The 14,508-nt window shown below is 42.8% G+C and overlaps 1 protein-coding gene and 1 long non-coding RNA gene across 2 annotated transcripts; one reads left to right on the forward strand and one right to left on the reverse strand.

Annotated features, from left to right (window-relative positions):
* Nucleotides 1-458: 458 nt before the first annotated feature.
* pou3f3a (POU class 3 homeobox 3a) lies at nucleotides 459-4,761 on the reverse strand. Its single transcript, XM_071354631.1, has one exon. The coding sequence runs from the start codon at nucleotides 2,752-2,754 to the stop codon at nucleotides 1,459-1,461; it is 1,296 nt and encodes a 431-aa protein (XP_071210732.1). The 5' UTR covers nucleotides 2,755-4,761; the 3' UTR covers nucleotides 459-1,458.
* Nucleotides 4,762-6,647: 1,886 nt separating this feature from the next.
* LOC139546346 (uncharacterized) lies at nucleotides 6,648-13,589 on the forward strand. Its single transcript, XR_011669200.1, has 3 exons — nucleotides 6,648-7,011; nucleotides 11,917-12,744; nucleotides 13,466-13,589. It is a non-coding gene; the product is annotated as an uncharacterized lncRNA (long non-coding RNA).
* The last annotated feature ends 919 nt before the right edge of the window (nucleotides 13,590-14,508 follow it).

Genomic DNA, 14,508 nt, shown 5'->3' on the forward strand with positions numbered 1-14,508 from the left:
ACACAAAACAGATCAACAACGTCGAATAGCCTAATAAAAAACGAACGCATCATTAGTTCTAGTTCTAAGAAAAAATGTACACAAAAAATCAAATGTAGACTGCATTTACAGTACATTGCATTAAAAGCGCATATCCTGAAAAACAGGAATACACGAACATAATTTCACTAGGCTATTAGACCAAAACACACTCCAAAGTTTGTATTTTTTCATAAATGTCCTTTTGCGCTCCCCTGCATGTATATCCTATAGTGGATTAATTCAATCAAGTTTAACTTTTTTAGGTTGGTGTGTTGGGTGGCAAGTTTTCTCTCACATCTGAAGGTCAGGATTGAGCAGCATCGCCCGCTCTACAAGACAGGGTCTCGATTAGGCCTTTGTCGAATGTTTTGCACATCAGATCTACAAAGTTGGCCTATAGTACTTTTGGTGTGCTGACATTGAAAACACAAATGGTATCCGTTATGACAAATTTATTGTTCTCAATAATCCTTCATGAAATAACCACTTCAAATATATTAGGCTACTGTCAAAATCATCACATAGAAGTATACAAGGCTATAACAAACAACAATGACGTCAGCTTTTGGGAATTCGTGCTCCTTTGAACATAACATGTAGGCATAGGCCTATCATCACTGTAATAACAGTCTAATCATAACAAACTTGAATAAAACTGTTAAGTCATCAATACCACATAATGCAAAGTTGAGGGTAAATAAAGTATTGCTCATTATAGTACATGAATTATATGGTAGCATTAGAACAGAAAGTCAGCATGGTGAAAAAGATTCAGATTCTTAAAAATATTCTATCATAACTTGTTTGTAAAAACAAAACAAAAGCATATAAGAGTAATGCTTGGGAATGTCATGTGACCCCCTTCAACTGCAGAAGGGAACATTTCCAATAACATTAAGTGCTGCAAAAAAAGTGTCGTTGATTTTGTTTGTTCTAAAATAGGCCCACACAATATGAAATATTACAAAATAAGAAGGGCGATCATTGGGAGATGTTAAAGCGTATCATTGTTTTTCACATGGGGCCAAAGATGGGGCAGAGAACTGAAACAATAATTTTGGTGAAAGCAGGGCAAGTTCAAAATAAAATAAAAGGGAAAGATATAGTTTGTGAAACACACACACACACACACACACACACACACACACACACACACACTTTATTGGAATATATAGCAGGCTAAAAACTGATTAAGATTGTCCATTCGACAATGTGTTGCCTAATATCGCATGTTTTAATTTCTAACTTTCCTAAGAGAAAATACCAGACACCGTTCGTCAGGATGGAGTAATGTGGATGGGTAAGATTTTTGTTTTGTTTCATTGTTTCATGTAGGCCTAAAAGTAACTGTTCCCGCTTGGCACACATGTAAAATATAATTTATCTTGCTAGTATTCATCCCAAAGAAATATTATTGTTCGGTGTTTTGTTAATTTCTCACGTATCGCTGAACATTCGCTTGCAGTCCATGGAAGGTGACGGTGTGCCTGCGCTCATGTTGTCGACCTGGGAGTACTCGTCCTCCGGGCTGTGTGGCAGCCCCGGCGGCGTCATCCTCTTCTCCTTCTGCCTGCGGTTGCAGAACCAGACCCGGACCACCTCCTTCTCCAGCTGTAAACTGTCCGCCAGAGAGGTGATCTCCTGGGCTGCTGGTTTGGGGCTTTTGAGAAAGTGGCTCTCCAAAGCTCCTTTGACGCTCACCTCGATGGACGTGCGCTTTTTCCTCTTCCTGCCCTGCGCCGCGATCTTATCGATGCTGGTGGGGCTACCGGTGGTCGAGTCGGCTTCCTCCAGCCATTTGTTGAGCAGCGGCTTCAGCTTGCACATGTTCTTGAAGCTCAGCTGCAGGGCCTCGAACCTGCATATCGTGGTCTGTGAGAAGACGTTTCCGTACAGGGTGCCCAGCGCCAATCCCACGTCCGCTTGTGTAAAGCCCAGTTTGATCCGGCGCTGTTTGAACTGTTTGGCGAAGTGCTCCAGGTCGTCCGAGGTTGGCGTATCCTCGTCGGACTGAGCGTCATGGCTCACCCCGACGTGGTGCTGCGGATGATGTGGATGCTGGTGGTGGTGGTGGTGATGATGGTGGCTGCCGTGGTCGAGATCAGGGGATTCCCCCCTCACCATCCCCGGGTGCATTAGGCTTCTACTACCCGGTGAGCTGAGCATCCCGTTAACCGTGAATCCCCCGGTCTGGGAGTACATCAGCGACTGTTGCTGCTGCTGTCCTTCGGAGATGCTGGAGATGCTGGAGATGTGAGCGGATGAGGTGCCTCCCCAGGCTCCTGGGTGTGCCTGGTGGGAGCCCAGATGCGAAGACCTATGGTGTAGAGCGGAGCCCGAGTGCAGGTCCTCTCTGCCGGAGTTTCTCTTCACGTCCTGCAGCTGCGGGCTGCCTGTCATTCCCACCGGGCCGGGGGACCAGGGAGAACCGGCTTCGGCAGCTGCCACTGCGGCTGCTGCAGCGGCGGCGTGAGGCAGGGATGTCACCCACTGGTGGGCATGGCTTAACATGTGTCCCCCGTTGCTCGTCGCAATAGCGCCCTGCATGAAGTCACTCTGCACCATCTTCACCGAGGAGTCCCCTCTGTATCCGCCCGACACCGAGGTGATAGCAGTGCTCCCCGGCTGCATGTCACCGACCCCCCGGTCTGAGTGCACGATGGAGCCGGTGGACAGGATCCTATTGCTGGCCAGGTATGGACTGGAGGTGGCTGTTGCCATTCCCCAAACCATAAAGCCTGTGATTGATCTCCCTCTTCCCTCGTTGGATCAATTTACCTTCTCAAACAGAGTGCTCTAATCCAAGATTTATTTTTTTTAAATGTTGAGAAAGCGTGTTGAATGTTATACTATGCCATAAAATGGAGATACAAAAATTCAACTAATCCATCAAAAAGATTAACAAAAATGCAAATGAAAGTTGATGTTTTGTTTATCTATTAGTAGGCCTATGAAAATGTATTCACTTTCCATCAGTTTAAAGGCAGCGATTGGTGAATAGAAAATAATCTTTATGCATTCCGTAGGATTTTTATTTATTTAAATAAATGATTTAAAATATGAAAAGTTTTGGTTTTCTGCTGGACGTATAGATTCAGTAAACTCCCACAAAAGGACGCTCTCTTCTAGGATCCTTGTCGAAGGAGGCTTGTCGGAAAAAGACCATTCATAAACACTCTTCTCCGCTTCTGCTCTTCGAATCTGAAGTGTTGGAAGCTACAAAATTCCAAGTGATACAACGGTCTACATAAAAGATTGTATCTATTTTCTTCCTTCACTCTTTTTCTCCTTCCATCTGACACTTCTACCCGTTCCTCTCTGGAAGCGAGTGTTTACTCTGTGCCATGCGTGCGCACGCCTTTCCCATCTTCCCCCAATTACCAGCGGAAGTGGAGATCAGGACTCCTGCTGATTGGACGATACACATAGAGGGATTGACACGTCTTGGTTCCCTTTTCTGAAAAAAATTACAGATGAATTGATTAGATGATAATATAGGGTAATATATAATATTGACATTGCAATTAGGCTATCATAGCGTACCCTACATTATTATTAATATTTAACGGTATATTTACCTAATGATATTAGTATTGTAGCATTCATAACACAATAACAAAATTGTAATTAGCCTAATCAAGAAACAATCAAATTATATGACCCCAATATCATGGGGATTGAAGAGAAACTCTCCATTCTAACGGAGAGAGAGAAGCCCCATGCAAACAAGGCCAAATTGTGCAGTCCATTGGGGATTGGAGGGAAACACTGACTCTTGCCATTCTCGCCAGTCAGGGATGTCATGTCAGGCCCAAACAGCGCAACAGATCTATGTTGTTCCTCCTCTGTCTAATAGCGCAGAGCGGAGGGGGCTGTGTCAAGGGTATAAGGTCGGCTCTGGATACACACCCAGGGGTTCTGTACGCCACTTGCATCTTAATGCCCTCTCCTTTTTGTACTGAAGCAGGACCCACTGGGCGTGACGCACGGGCGAGTGCGGGTGAGGGTGCAATATTTACATTTACACAGGATCGAGGTTAGCAAGCATGTAGAGTCCTTTAGTTTTTTCCATCTCCGGGAGAAGTGTTATTTTAATAGGATGTTTCCAGAGTGTGTGCGAGTGACGGTAAGCTCAATTATAACCTTTCCAATATTTATAGCCACAAGATTTTCCCAGTCTTAGAAACCGAAACTCTCAACACAGGGAGCTTTCTTTAAATTGAAAGAAGAGAAATTGCACCCAACCAGGTGCAGGCTAATACATTTGCAGTTTTCCTTCCCGGAACATTTCTCTTGGATCTGATTCAAAAATGTTGGGGGAGGAGAAAGAAAAAGTTAACATTTGTGTGTAGCCTTCATAGGCTATAAGGATACACTTTTAGAAAAAAAGGTTCCTTATAGAACCAAAAGGGTTATTTTTCAGAACTCTAGAGGTTCTTCACTGAACCCAAATGGTTCCATATAGAACCCGTGCCATACGGGGCCAACGGTAGAGGAATGTTTTGAGAATGTGAACACAGCAGCCCTCCATTTGTCAGATCAATTCCGCCCATTTTTTTTCTAGCGCCCGGCCCGGCCGCCTTTCATCCACAGGTCCAACTTCTGCCACAGGTCCAAATCCTTTGCTGCTGGGCTACCTACTGCCAGTACAGTCTGGGTTGTTGCCTGACTGGTTCCAGAGAAGAAAAAAGAGCAACAATATGAGTTAATCTTCAGAAATATACGTGAGTTCATCTTCAAAAAATGAAGACAAAGCGCTATGCAGACATATAGCCTAATTATTATGATGTAGAAAAACAACTTGCATGCAGTTGTTGTCAGCCGCAGCCGAAAAAGAAATCCTCTGTCTCTGATAGTTCGGAGTTACTGCCAGTCTGAGTAAAACATAGATAGTGTGTTGAAAGTCATGTAATGATTAACTAGGCTATTGAATCACCAAGATGTATTATAAATGTATACAGTAGACTACTTCCTCTCAGTCAGCAACAGCCTTCTAATGGCTTCATGAAACATAGTCCCCTTAATTGACTCCACAGTTTTACTGAAATAAAATTAACAATTAGCTAATTGCCAATGTCAGGTTGGGTCTGTAGCTCTATTTGGCATATCCCATAATAACAAATAATGTTTATTTGAAAGGGTTGGCTGGTTAAATTGGCAAATTAAAGTTGCCTATCTTGTTCTGTTTAGCTAGCTAGGCAAGTTAACAAACAAGCTCAAATTCTAATAACACAAGCCTAAATAAGTTCAGCAGACATTGAATATCCCTTTGAGCATGGTGCAGTTAGTAATTATACTTTTAATGGTGTATCAATACACCCAGTCACAGGCACCCTTCATACGCTACAGGCACCCTTCATAACTCAGTTGCCACTCAGGGATTTCACCATGAGGCCAATGGTGATTTTAAAATGGTTACAGAGTTTAATGGCTGTGATAGGAGAAAACTGAGGATGGATCAACAACATCGTAGTTACTCCACTATACTAACATAAATGACAGAGTGAAAATAAGGAAGCCTGTACAGAATAAAAATAGTTATTCCAAAACATGCATACTGTTTGCAATAAGGCACTAAAATAATAATGCAAAAAATGTGACAAAGATATTAACTTTTTGTCCTGAATACAAAGCGTTATGTTTGGGGCAAATCCAACACAACACATCACTGAGTATCACTCTTCATATTTTCTAGTATGGTGGTGGCTGCATCATGTTATGGGTATGCTTGTCATCAGCAAGGACTAGGGAGTTTTTTAGGATAAAATGAAACGCAATGGAGCTTAGCACAAGAAAAATCCTAGAGGAAAACTTGGTTCAGTCTACTCTCCAACAGACTCTGGGAGACAAATTCACCACTCAACAGGAATATTACCCAAAACACAAGGCCAAATATACACTGTTGCTTACCAAGATGACATTGAATGTTCCTGAGTGGCCTAGTTACAGTTTTGACTCAAATCGGATTGAAAATGTATGGCAAGACTTGAAAATGGCTCTCTAGCAATGATCAACAACCAACTTGACAGAGCTTAAATATTTTTTTTGTAAGAATAATCTGCAAATATTGTACAATCCAGGTGTGCAAAGCTCTTAGAGACTTACCCAGAAAGACTCATAGCTGTAATCGTTGCCAAAGGTGATTCTAACATGTAGCCTATTGACTCAGGCGGTTTAATACTTATATAATCAAGATATATTCATGTTTTATTTAAAATACAATTTTGGAATTTTTCTTCCACTTTGACATTACAGAGTATTTTGTGTAGATAGTAAAAAAACACACAATTCAATCCATTTTAATCCCACTTTGTAACACAACAAAATGTGGAAGTCACAGGGTGTGAATACTTTCTGAAGGCACTGAGAGAACCCTTTCTCCTCGAAAGAACCAAAGGGTTCTATATAGAACCCCAAATAACCCATTTTTCTAAGAGTATACCCTTGCATGCCAGAGCTTTGCATAAGTTCGATTTGTCCACTCAAGTTAGGCCTTAAACTTTTAAAAAAGTGCCATCTGTTCTATTGTATTGTATTGTATTCTATTAATTTACTGTTAAATTGTATTCCAGGACAAACTGTCAGAATTATGGTGCATGTAGGCTAAACGGAATCCAATGCACAATACAACCGAGCACTTTTCCCCCTTCTCCTATTCAAATCACCATGGTAACCGGGTAGGGGTGTTTAGTATGTCTTCCCATCAATGGGGCGAGCTGCCCTCCCTACGCGAGGGCATTCAGTTTTAACCCGCGAGAAACGCAGCAGTATCAGAATAGGAACCCACAGGCGACACGAGAATTCAATGCATGGAAGAAGACAAAAATATAAGTATTTAGTCATCAATGTTAGTTTTCAATCGAGAGCTATTCAATGGATATGGATTGCACAACATCCTCATAACCCAGGATGGGGTCCTTATAGACTAGACCTAGGCCTACATGTGGCGGCGGAATGTTCGGTATTCCGATGAATCAAATTACATGGCAGGTATGCTTTTTATGTATATAAAAAATAAAAAATAAAAAATGTATAATAATGATAATAATAAACATTATAAATGAACGATCAATTTCAACATGAAGGTGTAGGCTATTTCAACCCTATAAAAACGACATCAAACCGACAGACGAATGTAATAATAAAATAACAGTTAAGCAAATATCAATAATGATGAATACAATAACAATAACGATTTGTACTAATATTATTAATAATAAGAACAATTGTTTATGTATTAGGCTGCCACAAAAACGGTTATATTTACTGTTAGCTTATGTAATATTAGAATTTAATAGTTACAGCTATATATATATATATATATATAGAGAGAGAGAGAGAGAGAGAGAGAGAGAGAGAGATAGTGTTTATTGCGTGTTTATAGCTAGTATAGAACTACGACAAAGTTTTTTGTCGTTATATAGTGTCCTGCTGGATCAATACATTTTGTCATCTTGTCACGTTCCTGACCTGTTTTCTGTTTAGTTTTGTGTGTTAGTTGGTCAGGACGTGAGTTTGGGTGGGCATTCTATGTTGTCTGTTTCTATGTTGGTTTAGGGTTGCCTGGTATGGCTCTCAATTGGAGGCAGGTGTTTGGCGTTCCTCTAATTGAGAGTCATATTTAGGTAGGCTGTTCACAAGGTTTGTTTGTGGGTGATTGTCTCCTATGTCTGAATGTATGTTCGTACCACATGGGACTGTAGCGTTTGTTTGTTTCGTTTCGATGTCGTCCGTTTCCTGTACGTAAGTTTATGTTTAGTTATGTAAGTTTATGTTCAGGTTGCGTCAACGTCGTTTTCTTATTTTGTAGTTTGGAAAGTGTTTTGTTTCGTTTCGTGTGCCATCGTAATTTATAATAAAGATGGCTTATTTCCCTGAGCCTGCGTTTTGGTCTGAAGATCCTTCTCTCCTCACCTCTTCCGAGGATGAGGAGAGCGACACCCGTTACACATCTAATGTTTTTCCCTCCCCTCACGAAAAGTGTATTATTGCTACTATTAGGCCGTCATCACAAACAGGAAGGCATTCCATGGTAAAAGTCAATCATCCAAGCGAAATGCAACCATAAAGTCCGGATATCATTACATTGTTTATCTAATTACCGACGAGCAAACGGGCACATTTTACTACACTTAAGGAACGCGTAATTTACTGCGCTCACCTCATTCACACATCACTTTAGCTTATCGTGGTTTATGCATTCATAAACCGCCCTCAGAAGCACGGGGATCATTTATTTAATGCTACCATAACTTCCACCGGTACACTCTTAGAAAAAAATGCTATCTGGAACCTTAAACGGTTCTTCGGCTGTCCACTAAGGAGAACCCAAGTAGAACCATTTTTTTTGGAACCCAAAATGGTTATTCAAAGAGTTCTCCTACTATGGGGACAGCCGAATAACCATTTTGAAAACCTTTTTTCTAAGGTTGTAGATATGCTTTGTCCTAATGTATAGTAGCATCCTTACGAAAAACCACATTCATTTAAAATGTCATCACATGTTAAGTCTTCCAAACGCACATGTTTTCATGTGATCACATGTTATGTGAAGTTAATGTGATAACAGATGACGTGTACAAACGGCTATCTGGAACTCATCTTAGAGTTCTGCTTCTGAGCCCTCATCCGCTATGTAGGCCTACTTAATGCTTGTAGATGTAGGCCTACTTAATGCTTGTAGATGTAGGCCTACTTAATGCTTGTAGATGTAGGCCTACTTAATGCTTGTAGAATGCTTGTAGATGTAGGCCAACTTAAGGCTTGTAGATGTAGGCCTACTTAATGCTTGTAGATGTAGACCTACTTAATGCTTGTAGATGTAGGCCTACTTAATGCTTGTAGATGTAGGCCTACTTAATGCTTGTAGATGTAGGCCTACTTAATGCTTGTAGGTGTAGGCCTACTTAATGCTTGTAGATGTAGGCCTACTTAATGCTTGTAGATGTAGGACTACTTAATGCTTGTAGATGTAGGCCTACTTAATGCTTGTAGATGTAGGTCTACTTAATGTTTGTAGATGTAGGCCTACTTAATGCTTGTAGGTGTAGGCCTACTTAATGCTTGTAGATGTAGGCCTACTTAATGCTTGTAGGTGTAGGCCTACTTAATGTTTGTAGATGTAGGCCTACTTAAGGCTTGTAGATGTAGGCCTACTTAAGGCTTGTAGATGTAGGCCTACTTAAGACTTGTAGATGTAGGCCTACTTAATGCTTGTAGATGTAGGTCTACTTAATGCTTGTAGATGTAGGCCTACTTAATGCTTGTAGGTGTAGGCCTACTTAATGTTTGTAGATGTAGGCCTACTTAATGCTTGTAGATGTAGGCCTACTTAATGCTTGTAGGTGTAGGCCTACTTAATGCTTGTAGATGTAGGCCTACTTAAGGCTTGTAGATGTAGGCCTACTTAAGGCTTGTAGATGTAGGCCTACTTAAGACTTGTAGATGTAGGCCTACTTAATGCTTGTAGATGTAGGCCTACTTAATGCTTGTAGATGTAGGTCTACTTAATGCTTGTTTGTAGATGTTCTGACGCTACATGCTGTCTGGCAAGAACAGTCCAGGACTTTTATTCATCTTCATCACCACCACACATAATTAACACACACATGCAGAATCTTCGGTTACAATAGGAATGGACCTTTTTATTTGATGTATGCACAATCTTGCAGGCCCAAACTTTCCTCTGCCTCGGACTAAAACACTCTGACATGGGGTGGGAGGGGTCCGAGTCTAGATGTGCATATGGGCACGCTGATTGGCTGAAGCCAAAGGGCTTTGATGGACAGCTGAGATGGTGAAATATCACCCTATCGGGACTGTGGGGGAACTAAGGCGATTGTGATGGAAGGTTAGGTCACAGAGTTTCTTAACCCAGAGACGCCACATCGCGATTCTCTTGCGCTTGCGAAGCAGCCCCTACAGACCAGACCGGGATTTGAGAAATCAATGAGAGAAGTGAAAACACTTCCTTCGCTGTTCATTTTCTCGAAAGCTAAAGGCAAAACCTAGATCCGAGGCAATGTCTAAAGTGGATCAGACAACATTTTAGCAACATGAAATCGAATGAAAATCTGTTGATAATGTGTTTTTAACTTGCTAAAGAAATAGCTATTCTATTAGCCACGTTTTGACTGACTTGTGATCTTTGCCTTCGCTAGTTTGATTGTATTGACATTCCCTTAGTTACAGTAGGCTGTTTTTGTCCAAAATATTGAGTCATTGAAACTGAAACATCACACCCAACCTCCTGAAAGTGACAAACTGACACGTTTTCATTTTCGTCAAAAACAACTTTATATCGACGGAGGGCCTTTGATTTGACGGCCTGCACATGCGCAGTTCGGCGCGAGACAACCGTTAGACCCGATGACGTGTTTCTGCTCATGAGTTTAGCCAGCCAACGTCGCAATGAGTTCAAGTGTGATCAGGGATTTCTATTGGAGAAGCAATTTCTGCCTATCTTCATACTGTACTGTCTTTGGTTAGGTAGAGAGGAGGTTTCAAACGACATGTAAAAGCAACAAGCGACAACATGAAAGCACAAATGTGAAAACGTGATCACGTGAAGGTTTCCAAAAAAATCAGGTGTTTTTTCTGTAAGAGATGCAACATGCATAATCATGGTACATCATAATGGCTATTGACAAAACAGAATAATAATAGTTTAATGACCTTTGTTAAATGATTTAAACCTGCTAATTACCACTAGTTAGATTGATATCTGTCTTGCCTTTCAGGATTACACAATGTAGCCATGATGCGAGCACCACCCACGCACTCTATAACAGCCTTTGGTACCCCTCTCCTCACACATATTCAGGGCCAGGAGTTTTCTCTCATCAGGAGACCTATAGCCTATAACCAGGGTCCAGAGTCCTCCCTGACCAGGAGACCTATAGCCTATAACCAGGGTCCAGAGTCCTCCCTGACCAGGAGACCTATAGCCTATAACCAGGGTTCAGAGTCCTCCCTGACCAGGAGACCTATAGCCTATAACCAGGGTCCAGAGTCCTCCCTGAGCAGGAGACCTATAGCCTATAACCAGGGTTCAGAGTCCTCCCTGACCAGGAGAGCTATAGCCTATAACCAGGGTCCAGAGTCCTCCCTGACCAGGAGACCTATAGCCTATAACCAGGGTCCAGAGTCCTCCCTGACCAGGAGACCTATAGCCTATAACCAGGGTCCAGAGTCCTCCCTGACCAGGAGACCTATAGCCTATAACCAGGGTCCAGAGTCCTCCCTGACCAGGAGACCTATAGCCTATAACCAGGGTCCAGAGTCCTCCCTGAGCAGGAGACCTATAGCCTATAACCAGGGTCCAGAGTCCTCCCTGACCAGGAGACCTATAACCAGGGTCCAGAGTCCTCTCTGACCAGGAGACCTATAGCCTATAACCAGGGTGTGGTCAGGAGAACCAACTCTATGCATATTGCTGTGTGTGTGCTCAGGGAGCAGAGCAGTAATGTTTCTCATGTGTTGTGTTGACGCAGCAGGGAACAGGCCAGGGTCGACTGTTTGATATTCATGAAGGAAGCTGAAGAGTCCTTATGATGCACATATTTTAGCCCTCTCTCCCTCTGTTCTCTCTCTCTTTCTACTCTCATTCTCTTCTCTCTTTTGCTCTCTCACTCTCTTTGCTCCCTCTCTCTCTCTCTCTCTCGCTCTCTCTCTTCTCTTTTGCACTCTCTCTCTCTCTCTCTCTCTCTCTCTCTCTCTCTCTCTCTCTCTCTCTCTCTCTCTCTCTCTCTCTCTCTCTCTCTCTCTCTCTCTCTCTCTCTCTCTCTCTCTCTCTCTCTCTCTCTCTTACTATGGCTCTTTCTGTCTTTTCCATTTCCCCTCTCTCCCTCTTTTCTCTCATTTGCTCTTTCTCTCCCTGTCTATCTCTGTACTCAGGGCTGCAGAGAAGAGGTGCACTATAAACTCCAGTCCATGAGGGCAGCAGGATTGTCCCAGATCCCATGCTCCATCCAACCTTTTCTTTCACTCTCTCTCACTTTCCAGGTCCTGTCTTCCCTGGTTTGGTCTTTCACTGTCTGCACTCCCTCCCTCTCCCGCTCTGTTTCTGTCTCCAATCTGCACAGTGGCTAGGCTACTCTAGCTGCAGGCTATTTTCTTTGGTAGACTTTAGAAATATGCAAATGCAGCAGTTGACAACTGCAGAGAGAAGAAGAAAAGAGAAACAACTCTGCATCTAGGTTCCTTGAGCTGTCAGCTCTCAAAGACATATAATTTACTTGTTCCTTTCTCTGTACATCCCTCTATCAAAGGAGTGGTGCAAGACTTACCGATAGAAGAAGTGAGAGGGAGAGAAAAGATCAGGCTCAAAGGATAGAAGGAAATTATATGTCAATCGTCCTCCATTGCTCAGTTGGTTATTTCTACTCTCCCTCCTTTTCTCTCTCTCTCTCTCTCTCTCTCTCTCTCTCTCTCTCTCTCTCTCTCTCTCTCTCTCTCTCTCTCTCTCTCTCTCTCTCTCTCTCTCTCTCTCTCTCTCTCTCTCTCTCTCTCTCTCTCTCTCTCTCTCTCTCTCTCTCTCTCTCTCTCTCTCTCAAAATGCCCCCCACACACTATTGTAAATCCTAAGAGACTGCAGGATTCTTCTTCCTCTTTTTCCCGTCCCTTTCAGAGGCTTGGTTGGTTTTCTCTATTAGTGCGACCTCCTTGGCTGGACGGGGATGGCCCCTACTCTTTGTCCCCTTGTTAGAGCAAACCTTTAGAGAGGTATGTGCGTGTGTGTTGAGAGAAAAATAAAAGTCTCTCTCTTTCCCACAGAGCTCTTCTACCCTTACAAGCGGCCCCTCATGACGTAATGTTTGTGGAGATCATCAGCTCCTTCATACACACAGTTTTAGTGTACATAGACAGTGATGTCACAGTGATGTCACTGAGTAGTCAAAGTTGGGGGTAAGGAAAGGGGTGTGTTCAATCCAATGGCTATATACATTAATGGATAAAGACATCGATCACATGACACCATTCATTCCTGTGTGAAGACTCAATAGCGCATTGACGCCAAATGAAGTCAGTTAAGATGTAATCTCATGGAGACATAACATGCTCAGTTTGAGTGCTGCCCCCTCTCATTGACTAACTCAAATTGAAGGCCGACCAGGGTACTGCAGGCTGCCATTAGCAACTAAATTAACCTTATTTGTGTTAGATTAAAAAAATATTGGTTCAAGGACATACATCTGGTGTATTAGAAGCAATTATTGGTACTATGATAGTCTTAAAAATTGTATATTTTAATGAAGATTGACAGTTTTCCATTTTTTCCATGGCTTGAACCACTGTGGCTTCAATGAGAGGTGTATGATCAGTGTATTCAGTCTCTCTCTCTCTGTCTCTCTCTCTCTGTCTCTCTGTCTCTGTCTCTCTCTCTGTCTCTCTCTCTCTCTCTCTCTCTCTCTCTCTCTTCCTCTGTCTCTCTTTTTCCAAATAGATAGCATTTCGAGAAGGAAGAGTGAAGAAGAGAAGGATGAGGAGGAAGAGGAGGGGAAAGAAGAGGGTGAAAGAACTAGATTGAAACGTTTCTGTTTTTAAATAAATAGAGAACTATCACTCTTCTCCTCCTCCTCCTGTTCTGATTGGAAGTGTGTTCGACCTTCATCTCTCTCTGAGCCAGAGACAACCCTCACAGCAGGAGAAGCCTTCTACCCACAACCCCCTGCTGCGTGTTTCTACCACAGACAGGGAGGCACAGAGAGCGAGAGGGAGGGTGATAGAGGGGGGGGGGGGGGGGGATGCAGGAGGGAGAGGATGAAAGGGAGAAAAAGGAGAAAGAGAGAGAATGAGGGAAGAGAACATAGCCCTACGGTGATTATAACAACAGGAGTTATAGTGAAGCTTGGTTGTTTGTGCTGTGTCATTATAATTGATGTGCTATATATAGGCAACCTCTTCTATATTGTCAATAGTTAATCTAGAAAGAGCTCAAAAAGACGTCTGAGGGCTCAAGTGTGTCCTCAAGGAGGAACATTTGGGAATCCCTCGGAATACAGCACTTTAATGTGATCTAATTAGGGAAGGAGGGAAGGAGAGACAGGAGAGTCAGGAGAAGAGGGAACCCCATCCGATTTACAGCCCTGATTGGAACACAGTCAATTACCACCTCCTGCTGTGGCCCAAATGATCAAGCCCAAAGGACAGATGCACTGGTTAAACGTTGTTGTGGGGTGGCCCATTACGTGTGGACGGCGGTGGCTAATGTGTGAAAATGACATTCATTAATTCCACCACATAATTTTCACAAGGTTAAGGGGGGCTGTGAGGTATAACGAGACCGCATTTATAGTGTGTGTGTGTGTGTGTGTGTGTGTGTGTGTGTGTGTGTGTGTGTGTGTGTGTGTGTGTGTGTGTGTGTGTGTGTGTGTGTGTGTGTGTGTGTGTGTGTGTGTGTGTGTGTGTGTGTGTGTGTGTGTGTGTGTGTGTGAATGTGTGCGTGTCACTCCTGATGGCAGAATATCAGTCTGATACTTCACAGAT

The sequence above is a fragment of the Salvelinus alpinus genome, chromosome 20 (genome assembly GCF_045679555.1).
Source record: "Salvelinus alpinus chromosome 20, SLU_Salpinus.1, whole genome shotgun sequence".
Classification (NCBI taxonomy): Eukaryota; Metazoa; Chordata; class Actinopteri; order Salmoniformes; family Salmonidae; genus Salvelinus; species Salvelinus alpinus.

Bases quoted from the DNA above. Each gene is read 5' to 3' on its own strand.
- pou3f3a (XM_071354631.1), bottom strand. From the start codon at position 2,754: ATGGTTTGGGGAATGGCAACAGCCACCTCCAGTCCATACCTGGCCAGC.